Source organism: Drosophila pseudoobscura, chromosome 4 (genome assembly GCF_009870125.1).
Source record: "Drosophila pseudoobscura strain MV-25-SWS-2005 chromosome 4, UCI_Dpse_MV25, whole genome shotgun sequence".
NCBI lineage: Eukaryota > Metazoa > Arthropoda > Insecta > Diptera > Drosophilidae > Drosophila > Drosophila pseudoobscura.
Genome location: NC_046681.1, coordinates 30,263,712 through 30,283,754, shown reverse-complemented (window position 1 = coordinate 30,283,754; position 20,043 = coordinate 30,263,712). Strand labels below are relative to the sequence as shown.

Here is a 20,043-nt window from a genome sequence, read left to right as displayed (position 1 = left end):
TGTATCGTATGTACAGATGCCATATAGCACCATTCAATGCATATGCATTCGTCGTTACAGTCGAAGATCGAATCAAACCAAACCCCGCGCATCGAATCGAATCTGATGAAGGCTAATGGTTCTCTCATTCTCACAATCCAAAACACAGGGCTCCGATCTGCCCATATACATCTGGTATGAGAGCTATCCGGAGCACATCGAGGAGGGCTACAAGGGACGGGTGTCGCGCGTCTCGCAGGACTCGCCCTTCGGCAGCGCCTCGCTCAACCTCACCAACATCCGGGAGTCCGATCAGGGCTGGTACGAGTGCAAGGTCGTCTTCCTGAACCGCGATCCCAAGCAGCACAAGAACGGTACATGGTTCCACTTAGACGTACATGCACCGCCGCGCTTTAGTGTTACGCCCGAGGATATTATATACGTTAATTTAGGTAAGTAAATGCCTGCCCCCCCTGTCCCCCTGTCCCCCTGTCCACCTACCACCCAGCCACCTCTATACAGTAAATCATTCCTCTCGAAAAGCAGCCGAACATCAACTTCTCATATTTGGCCGCTCTCCTATTTTCCCCGCTGTCAACGTGCCACAGATTAAGTGGAGTGTGGAGTGAGCCCACCCTCCTCCTAGTCTGTACTTTTGACTGTGTCAAATGGCCGGCAATTTGTTGCAGGGCCCGAATGAGTTTGTCACCTTGGAAATGCCATTCCATTCCCAAGAATGAATTACGAGTCCCAGTCCCGGTCCCAGTCCCCATGCGTCGTAAAAAGTGTGCCATGCCAGGCCATACTTTCGGGGCGGCCCCCAAGGAGTTATGTGCCGCCATTTGTCATCTTCTGAATGGGCAAGGTCCGCTGCTTGCTGCTTGCTGCTCGCAGCTTGCCGGTCACCGCTCGCCCGAAGAGCATGAAAATCGATAAGCTCTTTATGTTCGCAATCGCATCAAATCAAATTTCCGTCGCTTAATCAAAGTTAAAATGTTTACAAGTCCAAGTGGCAGTCCAAGTCCCCGAGGCTACCCCCGCACCAGCGAAAGCGAAACAAAAGACGTTGCCGGAAATGCGTCGAGAGAAAATGGCGCTGCAGCGCATAAATCAGACACAAGCACACAACACACAACGGAGAGGCAGGAATAACAACGAGCCCAGTGAGGCGGCACAAAGTACGAGGATGAGGACGAGGACGAACTGCAACAAAGAGCCTCGACCGGGTATCCCATTGTCTGCTGCAAATGGCGGCAGCGGCAGCAGCTATCACCGTTAGCCGAGGCACAGAGACAAAGCCGTGTGCCACAGTTAACCGGAAGGAGGCAGGGAGCTATGCACATGCACTGCTCCTTTACCCCTTACCCCTTACCCCATACCCCACATTTAGCCACATTTCGCATCAAATGAAACCAAAAAGCGTAACAATTGCCACCACTTACCTTATTAATTTCTCGTTCTCGTTCTCTTTCTCATTCTGCCTCTCTCTCTCAATGGATGGCATGGTCCTGATCCTGGCGTTTCCTTGCAGGTGATTCAATTATACTCAATTGCCAGGCTGATGGCACACCGACCCCGGAAATACTCTGGTACAAGGATGCCAATCCCGTCGACCCCTCGCCCACGGTGGGCATCTTCAACGACGGCACCGAGCTCCGGATCTCGACCATACGGCACGAGGACATCGGAGAGTACACTTGCATTGCACGCAATGGTGAGGGGCAAGTCTCCCATACGGCCCGTGTTATAATCGCGGGCGGCGCTGTAATCATGGTAAAAACCTAAATACAAATGAATTACTTTTGAGATACATAATTGAATTGAATTGAAAGTCGTACACTCTTGAGTACAACAAAATTCGTATGCAAAAGAAGAGCAGGGTAGAGGGAGCCCGTGCACTGGGGAGTCATTGGCCATGAGTCTCGCTTTGAGGTTTGCTAATAGTCTCTATGTATATTCTCTCCACCCACCACTTCCCGCCTCCCCACCACATTCCCGCCACCCCAATTCTTGATTTCCCCGATATTCCGCGATAAAAGGATAAGGCCGCGCCCGACAAGCACGCACGCACCAAGTCCCAGGCGAATGCCATCAATGAGAGATTTGCTATAAGAGTAAGTGCTGAACTCTATTCTACTCTCATCTTCTGTTTGCATTCCGCATATACTGCATATACGGCATATACTGCATATAATCTGTTCAACGCTTTTCCATTAACCGTAGCCGAAGACTCTCCTCTGCGTCCTCGCAGTCCATCCCTATCCCATCCTCAACGAAATTCAAATTCAAAGCAAACTAATCACTCCAAAGGCTTTGCGGCTGCAACCAGCAGCAGGGCTAGGGCTTCAAAAATCACCAGACCAAACCCTGTCCAGGACGTGAAGAGCCCCCCAGCACTCCCCCACTCCAGTCCGATTCTGAGATCTGATTCCTAGAACCCAGAAAACGCGGCAACCGAAAACGCGGCTAAAAGCGTGAGCCCCAGAAACGGGAAGAAAAAAATTGTAACGAGCGTGAAACTTTTTTTGTGCCTTCGTGGCCCTAAAACGCAGTGGATGGATGCTTCGTGCCCCGTATGCAACATCTCCATTCCGTCGTCTCTCCATTTACAAGCGAAAAAGGGAGTCCGCGCAAAACTGTGACCCCAACGGAACGGCATAGTTGCAAGCACCAGGAGAGTAGCAACTCCTCGAACAGAGAGCTCCGTGTGCGCCAGGCATACTCTTAACATGGTCATTCGCCTGGTCTGGTCTCGCATCCCCAGCCCATCTCTCATTGCCGGCTACCCTTCCGCAGATCCCCCTATTTACAATGGAGCACACAACATGCCCTCCTCTACGTTGGCACACTCTTCTTTCTCCCCTTCTCGCGTGTGTGGGTACTAGTCGGCAGTGGTACGTACGACCATAGCATACTTTTGTGCGCTCCCCGCTAATGCATTTGCATTTCGGGTTATTTACAGTTGGCCATACGCTACTCCGAGGCCACTGCCACTTCTTCCACTACTTGCACTACTCCCACTCATATTTCTTGCTGCCTTCGTTCGCGTTGGCTTGAACTTTGACCTTTTGTGACCTATTGGGGGGCACTTGGAGCTTAGAGGCAGACGAAGACCAAGACGAGGACATACCTCGAAAGCAAACTTCAATTACTGCAATTGCCGCATTTTGTGAGGCAATCTTCGCATAAATATTGCAATAACATTTATCTGTATCTGTGGCCACAGGCCGGGTGGACAGTTTATAGATGGCCAACACACACACACACTTATATGGGGGGTTTCAATTCAATTTACGAGCCTATTCCGGCCCGCAGTCAACCCACATCAGCCCCACATCACAGCAGTTCTGCCATAACTAAAACTAATTCAAATGAAACATTCTGTAAGCAAATTGCCCAAAAGCAAAATCAAAATCCAAAGCAAACGCAAATGTGCCCATTAAATAACCGAAAGGACGAACAACAGGCAGAGAATGCACTCATGCAATTACCCAGAGCCAGAGCAATAGCCAGACCCAGAGTAGGGCTGGGAGCCAGGACATCACGGATCGAATAGTGGGGGAATGGTGGGAATAGAGGGGAGAGAGGGAAAAGAGGGTTCCTAATGTTCGCTTCTGACATTTGACTGACAAGTTGTCAATGGCAGTCAGCAGTGGAGGAGCAGTGGGGCAGTGGAGCCGTGGAGAAAAGGGGAGCATTTCATAGTTGTGACAGCAGAAATGTTATTTCTCATGAGTCGAAGCGAAACGTGGAGTGGAGTGAAAAAGCGACTGCACACACAAAGGATATCGATGACGGCGACAGCCAAAAATTAGCTGTCAAGCTCCATGACAAGTTCCAGAACTCATTCTGTTCCATCGAAGAGGGGATTTAGGGTTAAAGTTACGGCGCTCATGATCTGAATTAGTCAAACAGTCCACAAAAAACAGTCAACAGTCAACCGTCATAAGTTTGCAGGTCATCCCACGGTTCAGATTTGTCTAAAGGGATTCTTTTTTGTCTCTCTTTCCTTTCAATCGACCGACAGGTGCCGCCCACCAACCAAACGAAGCTCGAGGGCGAAAAAGTGATATTCTCATGCGAGGCTAAGGCGATGCCCGGCAACGTGACCGTCCGCTGGTTCCGCGAGGGATCGCCGGTGCGCGAGGTCGCGTCGCTGGAGACCCGTGTCACCATTCGCAAGGACGGATCCCTCATCATCAACCCCATCAAGCCGGACGACTCGGGCCAGTACCTGTGCGAGGTGACCAACGGCATCGGCGATCCGCAGAGTGCCTCCGCCTACCTCAGCGTCGAATGTGAGTGCAGCCATCGCATTGCTCCTCGATTCCGGCCATTATCAATTTTCCTTCACACACTCCACCCTCCACAGATCCTGCCAAGGTCACGTTCACGCCAACGGTGCAATATCTGCCCTTCCGGCTGGCAGGAGTCGTCCAGTGCTACATCAAGTCGAGTCCCCAGCTGCAGTACGTGACCTGGACGAAGGACAAGCGCCTGCTGGAGCCCTACCAGATGAAGGACATCGTGGTGATGGCCAACGGGTCGCTGCTCTTCACGCGCGTCAACGAGGAGCACCAAGGCCAGTACTCCTGCACGCCCTACAATGCCCAGGGCACGCACGGCGCCTCCGGCTTCATGGACGTGCTGGTCCGCAAGCCGCCGGCCTTCACTGTGGAGCCTGATACGCTCTACCAGCGCAAGGTCGGCGACAGCGTCGAGATGCACTGCGACGCCGTCGAGGCGGAGGGCACCGAGCGGCCCACCATCAAGTGGCAGCGCCAGGAGGGCGAGCAGCTGGCCGACTCGCAGCGCAACCGCATCAAGATCTCCGGCGGCAACATGACCATCGAGAACCTGCGGCGCGAGGACTTTGGCTACTACCAGTGCGTCGTGTCCAACGAGGTGGCCACCTTGATGGCCGTCACGCAGCTGGTGATCGAGGGCACCCAGCCGCATGCCCCCTACAACATCACCGGCAAGGCCACCGAGTCCTCCATCACGCTCCAGTGGCTGCCCGGCTACAGCGGGGGCTCCGAGTACAAGCAGGACTACACGATCTGGTTCCGCGAAGCGGGCGTCAACGACTGGCAGACCATCTCGGTGACGCCCTCGGGCAGTACCCAGGTGACCATCAACGGCCTGGCCTCCGGCACCACCTACGAGTTCCAGGTGGTGGGTCGCAACGTCCTCGGCGACGGGATGATGAGCAAAGTGATGACCGTGCGGACGCTGGGTGAGTTTTGCTTGTTCCTCAGATCCTCCTTTGCATTTAGTACTTTTTGCTTTGGCTATTTTCCTTTTGCTCCTTTTGCTCGTTTTGGGTTCCTTTTGCTGCAATCGTCCCAGCATCGTATGCACATTGTTCTATCATGAAAAACCTATGCACTAGAGGAGACTCGATCCACAAGCCCGCCAGCCCACAAGTCCACAGTTGGGGCTTCGGGGTCGAGGCCCTCTCTACTTTGGATTGGCTCTAACATAACGCTCTTGTTTTTCTCTCGTTTTCTTCTCTTTTTCTCACGATCTCCATCGATCTCCAACCAAAACCAAACCGCTACTCGATCTCTAACTTTCTCATACTAATCATGCGCCGCAATCAAATGCAATACCAAAAAATGCAATGCCAAAACTCAACATCGACTCTCACTCGCGCATTGAATCTCGAATTTTTCTTGCTGACGTTGGATGCCACCATTGAAAAATTCGAATTCAATCCAATAGAAGACGCTCCGGCAGCGCCACGTAATGTCAAGGCTGCAACACAACCGCCCGACTCATTCTTTCAGCTAATGCCAGACGAAGCTGGTAAGAGAATCAACCAACAAAAACCAAAATCAACAAACCAAAACACCCAACAAGCAAAAACCAAAAACTAAAAACCGAAAACCAAAAACCAAAATCCTTAGTCAAGTAAATGCGAATGCGTATGCGTATGCGTATGCATTGTAGATGTAAATAAGAAACAAAACACGAGGACCCCAACCACAATTACAAGGATTAAAACTATGAATGAACTTAATGACGAATGCTTTTGATAACGGAATGCTTTTGCTGATAACAAGAGGCAGACAATGCGATGAAAGAGCCCTCGGGGAGACCGCAAAAGTGGCATTCATGTGTGGTGCAGTGTATCTGCCTTCCCTCCTTCCTTCCTTCCTTGCCTGACTGAACTGATGAGTGGAGTGTAGTGTCTAAATATACGCGTATATTTTTAAATTATCGAGAACTAAGTACAAAAGGGATAAGGCTAGACCACAGACCCCCTCCCCCTCCCGCCCACGCAGAGTCCCAAAAAATATTCAATATTCATTTCGGGAACAATTAAATATTCAAACCAATTATACAACGCAGGAAAGTAGGAAATGGGGATAGTGGATAGGGGATTGGGGATTGGGGGATTAGGGGATGATCTGCCCTCAATCTGCTCAGTGGAGCCCTGCTCCACGGTTTTATTGGCTGCCAAAGCACGCCCCAAATTCGCGCCATTTCCCACGGGGCATAATTTCTGCCACATGTGCGATGCAGAGGGCAGGGGCACGGCTTGTTTTGTGCTGTGCTGTGCTGTGCTGTGGAGGATGCGATGTCCGGACTCTGCTCTGGCTGTGAATATTACATTTCACGCACGCACACACAAACACACACACAACGTGTGTCTATGTGTGTATGCGTTCGAGCGAACCGTTCGCAGCGTAATTAAAACAGTTTGTCCCACATTTAATTATTTAAATTAATTGAACTGTTTTTACAACTGTGCCCCGACCGAGGCGGGTAGCCGTGGAGCTGCCTTCGTTGTCGTGTTTCGTGTCTTGCAGGTCGTGCGGTCGATATGACAACGCCCACGCCCCATGCCCCACGCCCCACGCCGCATGCCCCATGAGGGTGGTATAATTTAAACAACCATATTACCAAATGCCGAGGCACATTTAACAAGGATACCTCCGACCTCCTGCTCCCCCTCTTCTCTGTCCTGGCCGCCCATTGCGGGCGCAGTAGGTGCGGCAATTTGAATGCCTTTGTCGACGTTGCCGCGTGTTTTTCCAACCGCTTTGCGATAATAGTTAATTTTATACTCCCCCCCCATACCTGCCCCCTCCCCCACCCGCTCAGTAGCAGTCTCTCGCTCTCCCTCACTCTCTTGGTCTGTAGTTTATCCCCTACATACACCCCCTAGTTGTACCCTCCCCGCCTGCTGTATATAAGAACAGACACACACACACACACACACACACACACACAAATAAATGTTTTCCCCCCATTTAGCGTATTTAATTTACTTGCATTAGTATCTGTGTGTATCTGTGTGTGTGTTTATGGGTATAGATGTGTGTGTTCGTAGCATATGTGTGTGTATCAGTGCGTGTTTTGGCGCACGCGTATGTTCAAAAAATAAGGGAAACAGCAGCAGAAGCAGAGCCAGAAGCAGCAGCAGCAGCAGCAGCAACAAAATAACAACAACAGAAAAACGCCAGAAACAACAAAATAACAAAAAAAAACTACAACAACAACAACGAACGAACGAACGAACAGTAGAAACTCTGGCGGTGGCAACTCTAGCGGCAAATGTGCGCTGTGTTGTGTAATGCAACCCTGGATTTCGTGTACGTGTGTACCTTTTTTTGGCGCTTGTAACGAAACACCTTCAGAAACAACCATCATCCGCAAACGCAACGCCCGCCCATTCAGATTCAGCCACCCACTACTCTACAGACACAACACCAACACCACGCGCCCCATCCCCACCCCACCCCCGCCTCATCCTCATTCTCAGCCGCCCTCACACACACACAAACAAATACAACTAGCAGCAGCAGCAGAAATTGTATTTCTTTTTGGCTTTTATTTTCGTTTTTTTGTGCTTTATTTTTCTTATAATATTTTTCCTCTTTTTTTTTTTTTAAACCATGCATAAAACATCAACGGTAAACCATTTGCCACCGCCCTCCGCCACACCCACACCCACACCCACTCCCATACCCTCCTTTCAAACGGAAGGACGTGCGTGCACGTGAATGTCAGTGTGTGTGTCCGTGCCGCATTTGTTTATGTCAAGCAATTTTCATACGCCATGTAGACCCTGACGCTGGCACGCTGGCACGATGGCACGGTGGCACGGTGGCACGGTGGCATGTGGAACAGTTCGGTGTTCAGTGTTCGGTGCGTGCTGCTGCTGCTGGCAGGGCTTGTTGGGCTTGTTGTTTTATCCTTGCGCCGCAGCGCTTAAAAATTAATAACAACAATGCGAGGCAGCAGCAGAAGCAACAGCAGAAGCAGCAGCACGCTACTTGAACAGTTGCAAATTTCCGCCACTGACATTCGACAAAATAAACCAAGTGGAGCAGCTATCGCCTGCTCGACTAGACGATACCCAGCAGCAGTGTGCAGAACTCTCTTCTGAGTGCGGACTAGGCATACCCTTCCTAAAGCAGCGGCAAAAGTTGGAGCTTGAAGCATGCAGCAAATGCATGTCAAGGCTGATTACACACAACCACACACACACACGCACACACACGCTCTCTGACTGAAACACACATATGTACAGATGTACATACATATGTACGTACGTTGAGCATTTATGAATATTCAATGCATTTCACTGTCATAATTGCAGCTGGGGCTCGGTATGTGCCTCCTTCTTGGAGGTCGACCTCTGGTCTCGGTCTCTGATTTGCATTCCGTCAAGGTAAACCAATTGACTGCTGGATCTTGAGTGATTGCCTCTCACCCGCAAGCCGGTGTGGCCCGACCTTTTGGAGCTCCTGACCCCCCAATACACACCCACTGTACACCCCACAACAGAGGGCTTTAGTAGTTTAGTATTTCGGTTCTTGGATTGCACTTTTCTATTATTGCACTTTTCCTCATTTCGGGCTGCACTCTCTGTAATTAATCTTTAAAACATCTTACTGGATTTTTCGATTTGATTTGTGATCATTTTCGTTCTGTTTTCTGTTCTGTTTCCGTTTTATTTGCAGACCTTTTAGCATATTTTGACATTTTCTTTCACACCGATTCGCGGGGCAAGCTAGTTTATTCGCCACCCAGATTGAGAGTGAAAGGTACTCGTATTAAAACATATCACATATCCCATATCCCATATCGCGCACTATACCCCGCATATATACCCGTCAATAATTTTACAGCATTTCCCCCTCCCCTGGCCAACATGTTGCAGGTCCCTCTTAAGTAATGTCTCTGTCTTGCGGCACAGCCTGTAATTCCACAATTCCTGCAGCTGCAGATTTACTGCCTCTGCGGGTGCCACACCTACCATCCACAGCACACAGTGTGTGCCACAGTGCCACAGTGCCACTGCCACTGCCACTGCTGCAGTCATAAATAACATTTAACCGTGCGGCGCCTCACAGGGTCGCGATGCCCAGTCCCGTACCCTTTGTGTACCCTGTCGTGTCTACCCTTGACATTTTTACAGTGTCTCCGTCCGTCAGTCCGTTTGTACGTTTGTACGTCCGGCCGTCTGCTGTGTCTACCCATCTCATTTAGGCCTTTCCTTGGTCCGTGCGCCTTTCCCTGCCGTACGCCGTCCCCATTTTATGTCTTTTTATGTTTGTCACTTGTCTCGTTTATGTTATGTCAAATCTGCGCACATTTTTTATACGGGCCATGGGCCATGGGCCAAAGGGTTGTCGTTGCGCCCCACCTCCCCCACTCCAAGGATCCACCTCCAGCTACTGCTCTTTCTGCCGCCATTCGCATAATCAACTTTTGATATATGCAAGACAGAGTGTAGAGTGTATATGCGCTTTCAAATCTCCCGAGAGAGCTCTTTAAAAGCATTTTTAATTAGAATACATACATATATAATGAGCGTGGCATTTTTCGTTAGCGTTTCATAATAAATGGCTTGCACTTATTGCCACACGTTCACAAATCCCCCGTTTTCCCGTTTTCCCATTCCCCCGTTCCCCCCTTCCACCTCATCTGTTATCCTGCAGCTTTTTGGGGGAGCCCCCATCCCGTTCCTGCTGTTGTTCCGCTTGTGCTGCTGCGCTTTACCCCAAAAAATTCAAACGAAATTCCCTCGCATTTGCACCGTCAGCGTCAGCGTTCATCTAAGCAGCCATCCCCACACCAACACACGCACACAATGACAGACTGATACGAGCTAGCACACACCGATACAAGCAAACGCACACACAGATGCATGGCACACATCGGTTTATGCTGTTGAAAATTTCATAAGCGCCGTTGGGAGCCTCCGTCGGAAGGAGGACGCTGAAGAGGAGGAGCAGCTGTAACCTGGGGGACATTTTACATGACATATCGTATTGTGTCTCTTATTTCTCCAAGCTGTTTTAATTTGCATTTGCATGTGCGACATCCCCCACCCGATCCGATACCCTGGAGATCGACCGACCGACCGGCAGTTAATTGCATCGAGCACGAGTTCTCACAAATCACCAGCGAGAGGAGGTCCTGCCACCCGAGAGACAGAGAGTGAGAGAGAGAACTCACTGAGAATTCAGGTTATCCATGGCCTGTCCGTCTAGGCCCGTAATTTGTATCTGTATCTGGCCATGGCCTAGGCTCTAGCCAGACAGACAGACAGACACCAGAGTGTTCGTCTCCATGTCCGTGTAGTCCTCGTCCGTTGTTGTTGTTGTTGTTGTTGTTCCTGTTGTTGCTGTTGCTGTTGCATGGACATGTACTCGTATATTTTTATCATTTTTCCGTTGTGATGCCGAACGGATGTTTGGGTTTGGGGACAAGTATTCAAATACGAAAATGGAAAGTTTTATGTGTGTATGCTAATTAAAATGTGTTTTTGTCAATCCCTTTTCGCCCAGTAAATCCCATTCCCATGACTCCTTCTCCTCCTCCTCCTCCTCCTCATTCTTGTTCTTGTTGCCGCTTTCCTCGTCATGAATAAATGCATGGTGCAAAAAGAAAGTAAAAAGACGCAAAAAAAAAGTAAAAGGGTTGTCTGTGCGCTGGCAAGAGTTGCAAAAAGCCAAATGGAAATTTCATAAAGCTTTTAAGCGAAACGAAAGAGGAAAAAAAGTAAATGTAATAAAATAAATAAAAGAATCTAAAACAAAGCAAGACCCGGGGATGAGCCGGTGCAGGACACATCCTTCGGAATTAGTTGGATGATAATATTTTCAGAAGGGAATTAAATAGCTATTAGATCTATCGCCCGAAGAAGGTTAGTGCGGGACTCAAGCTTTCGATCCGAATGAATGTACTTTCTCTGAGGGAAAACCCAGCCAAGCGGCGAAGGCAATGCGGAAAGGTAATAAAAGGGCAACGCGGACTCCGCGGAAACTCGGAAAATTCCTCGCGTAAATAAACAAAGCATAAAATGAAATGCAAATAAATCAAAAATAATGCAAACGATTTAGCCACCCCCCCTCGGAAAGGTGTACGAGTGTGTTGGATTTTGAAATTGAAAATGGGGTCTGGTCTGGTATACACGGGATGGGAATTCCCTTCAACACTTCCACTTCCTGTAACATACTAATTCTCTCTTTTTCTCTCTCCCGTCCTCTCCCCTCCCCTGTGTCTCTTCCGAACCCAAAATGTCGTTGCAGGTCCAAAGCCCGGCCCCCCACGGAACGTGTCCGTCACGGAGGTGTCCAACGGATTCCTCATCACGTGGCAGTCGCCGCTGGAGCGGGCGCACATCGTCAAGTTCTACACGATTAAGTACCGCACGGACGCCCAGTGGAAGACGTTGAACCGCGGACAGATACGGCCGGAGGAGACGCAGTATCTAGTGAAGAACCTGGTGGGCGGACGGACCTACTACTTCCGGGTGCTGGCCAACTCGGAGAAATCGTACGAGTCCAGCGACGAGGTGAAGTTCCCCGTGCCGGCACGTGTCAAGCATAAAGCTATAACCGCCGGCGTCGTTGGGGGCATCCTGTTTTTTATTGTTGCGATCATTTTATCGGTTTGTGCCGTAAAAATTTGCAATAAACGTAAACGACGAAAACAGGAAAAAGGTAACACTGAGGCCCAGAGCTAACACACACACTTGAAATGGTTTTTGATGACATTCTCCGATAACTTTTGATAACTGATAACTGATAAATGATAATGATATGATACTGCCTACTGCTAATGATACTACTAAGATGATACTTACTGATGATCTGATCCCTACGATATACTCTCTAATACCAGTAATAACCAGAATAGTGATTGATGATGTGTTCTTGTTGTTGTCTAATGAACCCACTAAATACAGCCACTAACATGGCCAACAGCCGTACAGTGCAGTGCATTGCCTTTTATCAGTTCTGCCTTTTGAGTTTTTCACCGACGCCGACAGTTTTGGAGTATGGAAGCGCCCCTTCCAGTAATCGGCATTCGGGTTACTCGGTTTATTCGACAACAAAAACACATTTGAGACTTGCATTTGAGACCAATGTTCCATTCTGTTCTGTTCTGTTTTGCTGAAGAGTAATCGTAAAAGTAAAAGTAAATTATTTGTGGCAAAACAATCGGAAATTCTCCATAAATTATGCCTGTGTCTGAGCGAATATTTTCGTACATATTTTCGTTGTAGTTTGTTGCAAGTAAAATTCAGTTGCAATTTGGCAAAATTTGGCAAAAAAAAGAGCGTTACTGCAAAATTTCTGTATATAATATTTACATACTAATTGGATTTTGGTTTTATGTTTGCTTTTCCTGTTTGGTTTTTGGTTTTCTTTGGTTGTTATCTTGAGTTCTGTCTGGGTCCTTCCCCTGTCCTCCCCTACAATCCAAGACGAACCCAAGACGAAACACTGGTCCGCTGGTCCAGGACTCCCGCCCGTACAGAGTGTAGACAAAAAAAGATGCATTCCCCCAGCTCTTAGTTCGAAATTGGCCATCGCATCAATCCTCAAGTTATCCATTTACGTTTGCATTCCATTAAATTATGTTTTAGTTTCGCATCATTGGCGGATCTTCTGTTCGGGAGTACCTGAGTATCTTTTCTTCTGTTCTGACTTCATAGTGCATTTTATTTCTGAAATTCAACGCATGTACATATAAATAGTTATTGCAACTTTAGTTAAGCATTAAGGAGGATTCAGCCGCCAGCAGAAAGACGATAAATCGATTAAGCTCCACCCACGGCCCACGCCCCACGGCCAAGGCCCCAACAGACCCCCGGGCTATTCTCTCTCCCGTGTCCCCTCTTGAAGCGGAAATTGAATATGCCAGGGCCTTCATTATGTTCGATATTCGCTGGATATACGCGTTTAATGTAATCGAATCGAAACGAATCGAGCCTCGTGCCGTACGTGTGTGCATATGGAATATGGAACCGACCAAGCCCTCGCTCCTCGTCTGTCTCTCTGCCTTTGTCATTGGTTTTTGCTTTAATCTGTATTTTAAGTGGATTAATTAATGTTGCGTTGTTTAAATCAATTATTTATGTATTCTTTTCGGAGCCACCACACACTTACACACAAAAAAAGACGGAAAAGACAGAAAAACAGGACAATTTCGCAGCCCCATTAGCTGTGAAATATTATGTATGTGCGATACATACGAATACACTCGTATTCCACTATAGAAAACACATTGTTTTTTGATTTATTCTTTTGTTCTTTTAACGCTGTGGCAACCCACACACCCACACACGCACACACACACACACACACACTAGCCACAGACAGAGTGAGAGTGAGTTCTCTCAGAGATACATACGTACATATATACAGAATTAACGTTGAATCTGATAAAAAAAATAATACCACAAAATACCTTTATCCGCGAATTATATTGACAAAAGCATGTTCTTGGCCAAATCGTCGTTGTTTCTGCCCAGGGCTGAGTTCATGCTGGATAAAGGTATTTCAGAGATGTACAAAATACAATCTACATCTATGTACATGGCGCACAGGCGCTCATTTATATAGGGCACAATACTGGGCAGACGTTTTTTGTAAACAATTCACGCACAAAGATGGTAAAAAAGGCCCGCAATCCCACGTAGAAATTGAACATGGCCAAAAGCCGGAAGACCGAAAGGTCGAAAGCTCAAAAGGCCTCTTCCAAGCATAAAATGATCGCTCCGACAAAAGTCACTGATGATCGGTCCGCCCTGTGCAGATTGCCTTGTGTCCTGCCACATGCCTGCCCAAGATCCTCCCCCTCGTTGTGCAGGTATGTGGCAGGGCCATGTCTCCATACAACATGTGGACGCAATGCACTCAGAAAAGGCCCCACCCGAACCCCAAGACCCTCGCAAAAAACAAAAAAGAAATAAAAACAACGACACAGCGCGCAAGGGTAAGTTTTTGTTATCATATTAAAAATCGATGTCGTGTGCAACCACCGATCCTGAAGTTACTGACAACAAAACTAAAAGGTTATTTTCAGACGCGTCCAGTCCCTCGCCAACTTAACCAAACTAACAACCAATCTAACAACCAATCAATCAATCAATCAATCAAACAATCAAACAGTCAATCAATCAATCAACCACTAGATCACACTGACACAACTGTACTGAATCCACCATGCATACATACATACATACATACAGTGTCATCGATTAACAATCCATACATATGCATACAATCTATCCATCTATCTAGCCATCTGTTATGTCGGTTATGCATAGGCAGATCAAGTGCCCGCCGCAGCTCCACACTCTCTCTGAAAAGTATCTCAAGCACCCGAGCACTCACTCACTCAATCAGCCGCTGCGGCGCAAGCTCATTTCACACACAGATTTCATAATTACTCAAAGGCCACACTTCACACATCCACACACCACACACCACAAAACCAATACCACTTCTCGTTTCTTGTTTCTCGTTTCTCCGTTTTTGTATCTGAATCTTGAATCACTTGTTCGTTTTTTACGTTTTCTCGCTCCCGCCCTCGAAGGAGAGAGTGTTCTCCGGGCGGACTAACTTTTGTGTCGCCCAACTTTTTGTTTCCGCTTCCGTTGTCGTCCCATAATCAGCAATATTTGGTTTTCGATTTTCATTAAACTTATCCTCCTCTCTGCTCACTCTGTTCTCTGTTTCTCTCTTCTGTTCTGTTTTGTTTTGTTTCGTTTCATGAATGCGCTCCTCATCATCCTCCTCATCCTACTCCTCATCCACTTGTCTGTCTCTCTTCTGTTTTCTGTTGTGGCACAATTCAATTCGTATCTTGACCATTCTCTCAAAAGCCATTTCACGTGTCATTGTTTTTTTCCAACCATTCGAAGCCATATCCCAAATAAAATACTGCGAAGAGAGAGCACATGGCTGTACATATATGTGTATATACTTGTGTATATACTTTTTGCATTTACATATAGGCGTATATGTGTGTGTGTATATTGTAATTGTATGTGAGGGTCCTCCATGAGTCCATGTGTCTCTCCACGAGTGTGTGTGCGTGCCAGGATATGCCCCGGGTCCGCGTCTCGAATTAGTTTGTCATTGACATCGAATGTCAATGGCCTTCCGCCTTCCGCCTTCCACCTTCCAGCCCCCCACCCCTTCTCGGAAATCCCATCCTCGGGGGCCTCGGGGAGAATTAAGTTTCGATTTAGTTGGGCATTAGATATGCCATTTATTCCAAGTATTCCATGTAGTGACTCTCGTTCCAATTACCGTTTACTCTGACTGCAAAATTATCCCCCTGCCCCCTGCCCCCTGCCCCCTGCCTCCTGCCCCTGCCTACTGCCTCCACTAATTGGCGCCTCCTTGTGTTCTGCTACATGTAATTGCCACACACTATAATCAACATCAGCCCGAACAACTAACAACAACTTAGTTTAGTCATAGCGATAGTCATAGCACTAACTGGTAGCTGGTAACTGGTAACTGGTAACTGGTAGCTGGTGACTGCTCTAACTACTAAATGGTGGCCAGCATATAGCTGGTGGTAAACGCTTTCTGTTCTGCCTCTGTTACCCCTAGTTAATAATCTAGTAGCTGGCTAAAAATTTAAACAATCTCAACTTATTAGCATCGACAGCAGACGGCAGACAGCAGACGGCAGACAGCAGGGGAGTGCATGCAAATGAGTCCATTTCCTCGATACGAGTATAAGCGGATGAATCTGCCATATACATACATATATATGTGTATACGTCTATATGTAGAGTGCACTGTAGTATAGATACATCTATATCTGTGTATGTGTCCTGTGCCATGTGTCCTGTGTGTCGTGTACTGTATTTTATTTGCCCGGGATAGGACGGCTCACGCTGCACGCCAAAATTAATTGTAGAAATTATACGTTTACAGAGTTCAACATGGTAGCTTGCAGGATAACGGACGCTCGTAACATTGCAGCCAATGCAGCCAATAATCATCATCATTTGCATCACAATCGCAGTACGGGCTCAATTTCCTCTGGTCAAGTGCCTTTAAAAAAGTGAGTATCCCCCGCATCCATCGACCGAAGAGAGGAGTATTGCCCTCTATCTGAATCTCAATCTCAATCTAAATTGTTCCCTCCTGCAACTGTGTGCGTGTATCTGTATCTATTTGTATCTACACTCTCTCTGATTGGAATGCACCATTCCCAGCAATACTGAACATTACCGTGATTATGAAAGCGTTTTTATAGTTCCAGGTCCATCCTGTCATAATCAAAATCGTAAGCAAACATTTCTCTAACTAAAAGTTCTCTCTTTTTGGTTCCACCTTCCGTTCATTCAATGTTTATTTCCCATTTTTGTTCAGAGTTTACCTTTAGTTGTGTATCTGCGTTTTGCATATTTTGTTCGTCTTTTACGAGTATCTGCATCTAACAATCTGACAATCTCTCTATCAATCCACGCCTTAGGTACAAACAAACCCGAATATCAAGTCTAACCGCCATACTGATTGCCATTCTCCACTGGATCTGGCCACCCGATCGCTGCACCAACTGCCACTCCATCTACAGCTCCCCCACGACCCTCGACGACTGCGACACAGGAACTGCCACTGGGAGGCGCTCTGTGAGCCGCATTCAGCGCAGCCTCGATGGCCGCTTTGTCTTGGATGTGGATGGATCCAAGATACAGGGCTACACGCTGGACAACAACAACATCGACGTAGTGGATGGAGCGCTCTTTGAGCGCCGCAACAGCAACGTCTCCCAGAAGTCCTCCAGCGACGATGGCGGCTTCCTCTCGCGGCGCAACTTCATCACAGCACGGGCCTCCTGGCGTCGTCCCCTCGTGGCCTCCTCCAGCCAGCTGAGCCTGCAGTCGGCGGCGGACTCGGCGCGCGGCTTCCTCCAGGGCTTGGGCGGTCTGCTCAAGATCGGGGGCAAGCCACAGCACCAGCCAGCGCACTTTGAGGACGCCATCAGCGGTGCCCGCTACCAGAACGTGCTGCGGCCTGCATACAACAGCAGTGGCAGCCACAATCTGTACGGGAATGCGGACAGGAGCCGTCCGCTGCACATCAACACCATCAGTGGGGCCTTGGGCCTGGGCCAGCAGCAACACCTCCTCTCGCCGCACCACTACACCCCCTCTAGGATCTCGCGCATCTTCTCCAGCTCCCCGGCGATGAGCCACCTGCACCACCAGCAGCAGTTGCTGCTGAGCGGCGGCAGCAGCGGCTACCCGACGCACTTCAGCGACCTCAGCACCGTCTATCCGCCGAACTCCGCGGAGCGATCCCACAACAGCGGAGTGGGAGGAAATCTCAGCAGTCGCTATCGCTACTACTCGCAGGAGCTGCCTTCGTTGAGAACCATCCAGGAGGAGACCCGCCGCCAGCAGCAGCAGCAACAGCAACAGCAACAACAGCAACACCAGCAGCAGCAGCCACAGCATCCGCTGGAGGAGCACTTCGTGCCGCTGCAGCTCCCGTCGCCGCCGTCATGGAGGAGCTACTACCACGGACAGCTGCCGTATCACAGCTACAGGCCGCGCACGCGCTGGTATCCGCGTCACTACTCCCGCCTCTTCAGCCGCCAGCAGCACGAGCTGCTTTCGCCCCTCCCCGATCTGAATCTCTCCCTGCGCAACAGCGTGGGCGTGGGGGGGAGTGCAGGACTGGAGGCCTCGCCCGAGTCCCGCAGCAGCTCGAGTGGCTTTGGCTCGAAGAACACCTCCAATCACCCGGGCAGTACCAGCGAGTGGCGGCTGCTGCCACCGTACCGTGCCCCACCCTCGCCGCCCAAGCACTTGGGGTACTTTGGGGCGGGAGGATTGGAGGGCAGCCAGCAGGCCCAGGGCCAGACGCCGCACTCCGCCTACTCGTCCTATCCGCGGACCAACACCCCGCCGTACACAATGGCCCACTGGCTGGAAATGATCTCAAGACTGAACGCGGCCACGGACAGCAACCTGCCTGCCCCCAAGGCACCGTGCCCCGTGGACGTCGGCAGCGTCGATGGCCACTACGAATTCGACCCCGCCACACCCACGCCTAGCGCCTCTACGCCCACGGGCATGGGAATGCTGCGCGAAGATCTCAACCATCTGCACATCGATACGCAATCGCATCCGCACTCGTTCCATCCACATCTGCATCATCACCACACCTTGGGGCCTCTGAGTGGCAGCCTGCTGCACGCCCACGCCCCCTCTGGATATAGCGGGGGTTCCGGGAATCGCAAGCTGCGCACCCTGCCCCTGCAACACCAGCTACCGGCGCGCTACGACAACGTGGAGGTGCGCCTGCAGGCGATGCGAGAAGAGTTCTACGCGTACCGCAAGCGACAGGCCATGCAGCAGGCGGGAGTGCCGCCCGAAATGGAGAGCGTTTGCTGAGTGACGGCCCCAGACTCCAGAGTCCAGACTCCAGTCCAGTCCAGTCAAGCATTTAATTAAGTCCCACATGGCATCAACACATCCCCACATGCACATACCCATGAAATGCGCCTCAATGACAATGCAACGGCAAGCACCGCAACTACGATGCATCCATCCCATCAGAGACAGACCCATCATATGCAAGTCGCAGGGGATACGGGAGACGGATGAGCAGCCGCAAGCAGCATGCCATTGCAATCAACATTCAACCGCATACGTAGATGATACATGATACATGATACATAGATGAACATCGGATCAGGCCACACATCTGTGCACGCGTACAGCCATGCCCTTGCCACACATGCCCCTCCCCCCCACCCTCATCATAGAGATCCCTCAGATATGAACTTTAAAAGTTACCTACCCCCAAAGAGAACCCAAGCAATGAAACAATTAGTAGATTTTACGGGAAGACAGAGAGAGAGAGAGAGAGGGAGAGAGGGAGAGAGAGAAGCCAAGTGAATTCCACGCGAGATTTGTAAATACTTTGAGAAGGAGGAGGAGCAGGAAATGGAGATAGAGATAGGGATAGAGAGGGGGATGCAGATGCAGAGAGGAGCCGAAAGTTTAAGTATAATATTTAAAACCTATAGCAATTATAATCGATAAAAGATACAAGATAAAGAATTGATATTAAAAGAAAAATAACAAAGTAAAGAAGAACAAATTACAATTAAATATTATTATTTACAAGTGTATTAGATATTTGAATATTTAACGACACACACACACACACACACACACACACACACACACTGATTGATATGTTAAACATTCAGAGAAAGAGAGAGAGATTAAGAGGGAGAGGGAGAGCATTAAACATTAAACACTACCACAATCCCAACAAACCCCACAAGCGTAAGCCTAAATTATGTTACAATTAAAAAACAAAACACTAAAAGTACGAGTAAAATCAATACGGAATACGGAATATGCTAGCTGTTAAGCATTTAGTTGTTAAAATTATCGACTATCGATAGCTGAGCGACGACGAGAGACGATGATACGAAGTTAAAAATAAAAACAAAACAAAAACAAATGCTACAACGTATTTAAAAACCACATATAGAGAAATTGTTTCATAATTAAATTATTTAACGACAAAGAGAACCTACAGAAAAACCCAAACAAAGCAAAACAAAATGAATCGAAACGAAAGAAAAAACAGTTTAACGAACGAATTAAATGAAATATAACAGCTGCATATATGTTTACTGTTACTCACACACACACACAAACACACACGATAATTATCTCGAACAAGAATATTTATTAAACGCAAAACACAAAACGAAAACTAAGTAACAAAAACAAAAACCAATCGATTCTTTCCGGTACGA

At 48.6% G+C, this 20,043-nt stretch overlaps 1 protein-coding gene across 12 annotated transcripts in view; it reads left to right on the top strand.

Annotated features, from left to right (window-relative positions):
• The window catches only part of tutl (immunoglobulin superfamily member turtle), a 42,120-nt gene extending 22,797 nt beyond the window's left edge, over positions 1 to 19,323 (top strand). For 3 of the 12 annotated variants that reach the window (XM_001357078.4, XM_015180166.2, XM_015180167.2), the window contains 9 exons: positions 149 to 431; positions 1,511 to 1,752; positions 2,019 to 2,093; positions 4,007 to 4,277; positions 4,352 to 5,215; positions 5,704 to 5,787; positions 11,532 to 11,945; positions 16,188 to 16,317; positions 16,732 to 19,323. In XM_001357078.4, the coding sequence (XP_001357114.3) occupies positions 149 to 431; positions 1,511 to 1,752; positions 2,019 to 2,093; positions 4,007 to 4,277; positions 4,352 to 5,215; positions 5,704 to 5,787; positions 11,532 to 11,945; positions 16,188 to 16,317; positions 16,732 to 18,658 (4,290 nt within the window). In that variant the 3' untranslated portion in view covers positions 18,659 to 19,323. Of the gene's footprint in view, positions 1 to 148; positions 432 to 1,510; positions 1,753 to 2,018; positions 2,094 to 4,006; positions 4,278 to 4,351; positions 5,216 to 5,703; positions 5,788 to 8,954; positions 9,039 to 11,531; positions 11,946 to 16,170; positions 16,318 to 16,471; positions 16,543 to 16,731 lie in introns of those variants that run through there. The other 9 variants (XM_033381071.1, XM_015180163.2, XM_015180165.2 and 6 more) reach the window with 9 other exon arrangements.
• Positions 19,324 to 20,043: the final 720 nt, after the last annotated feature.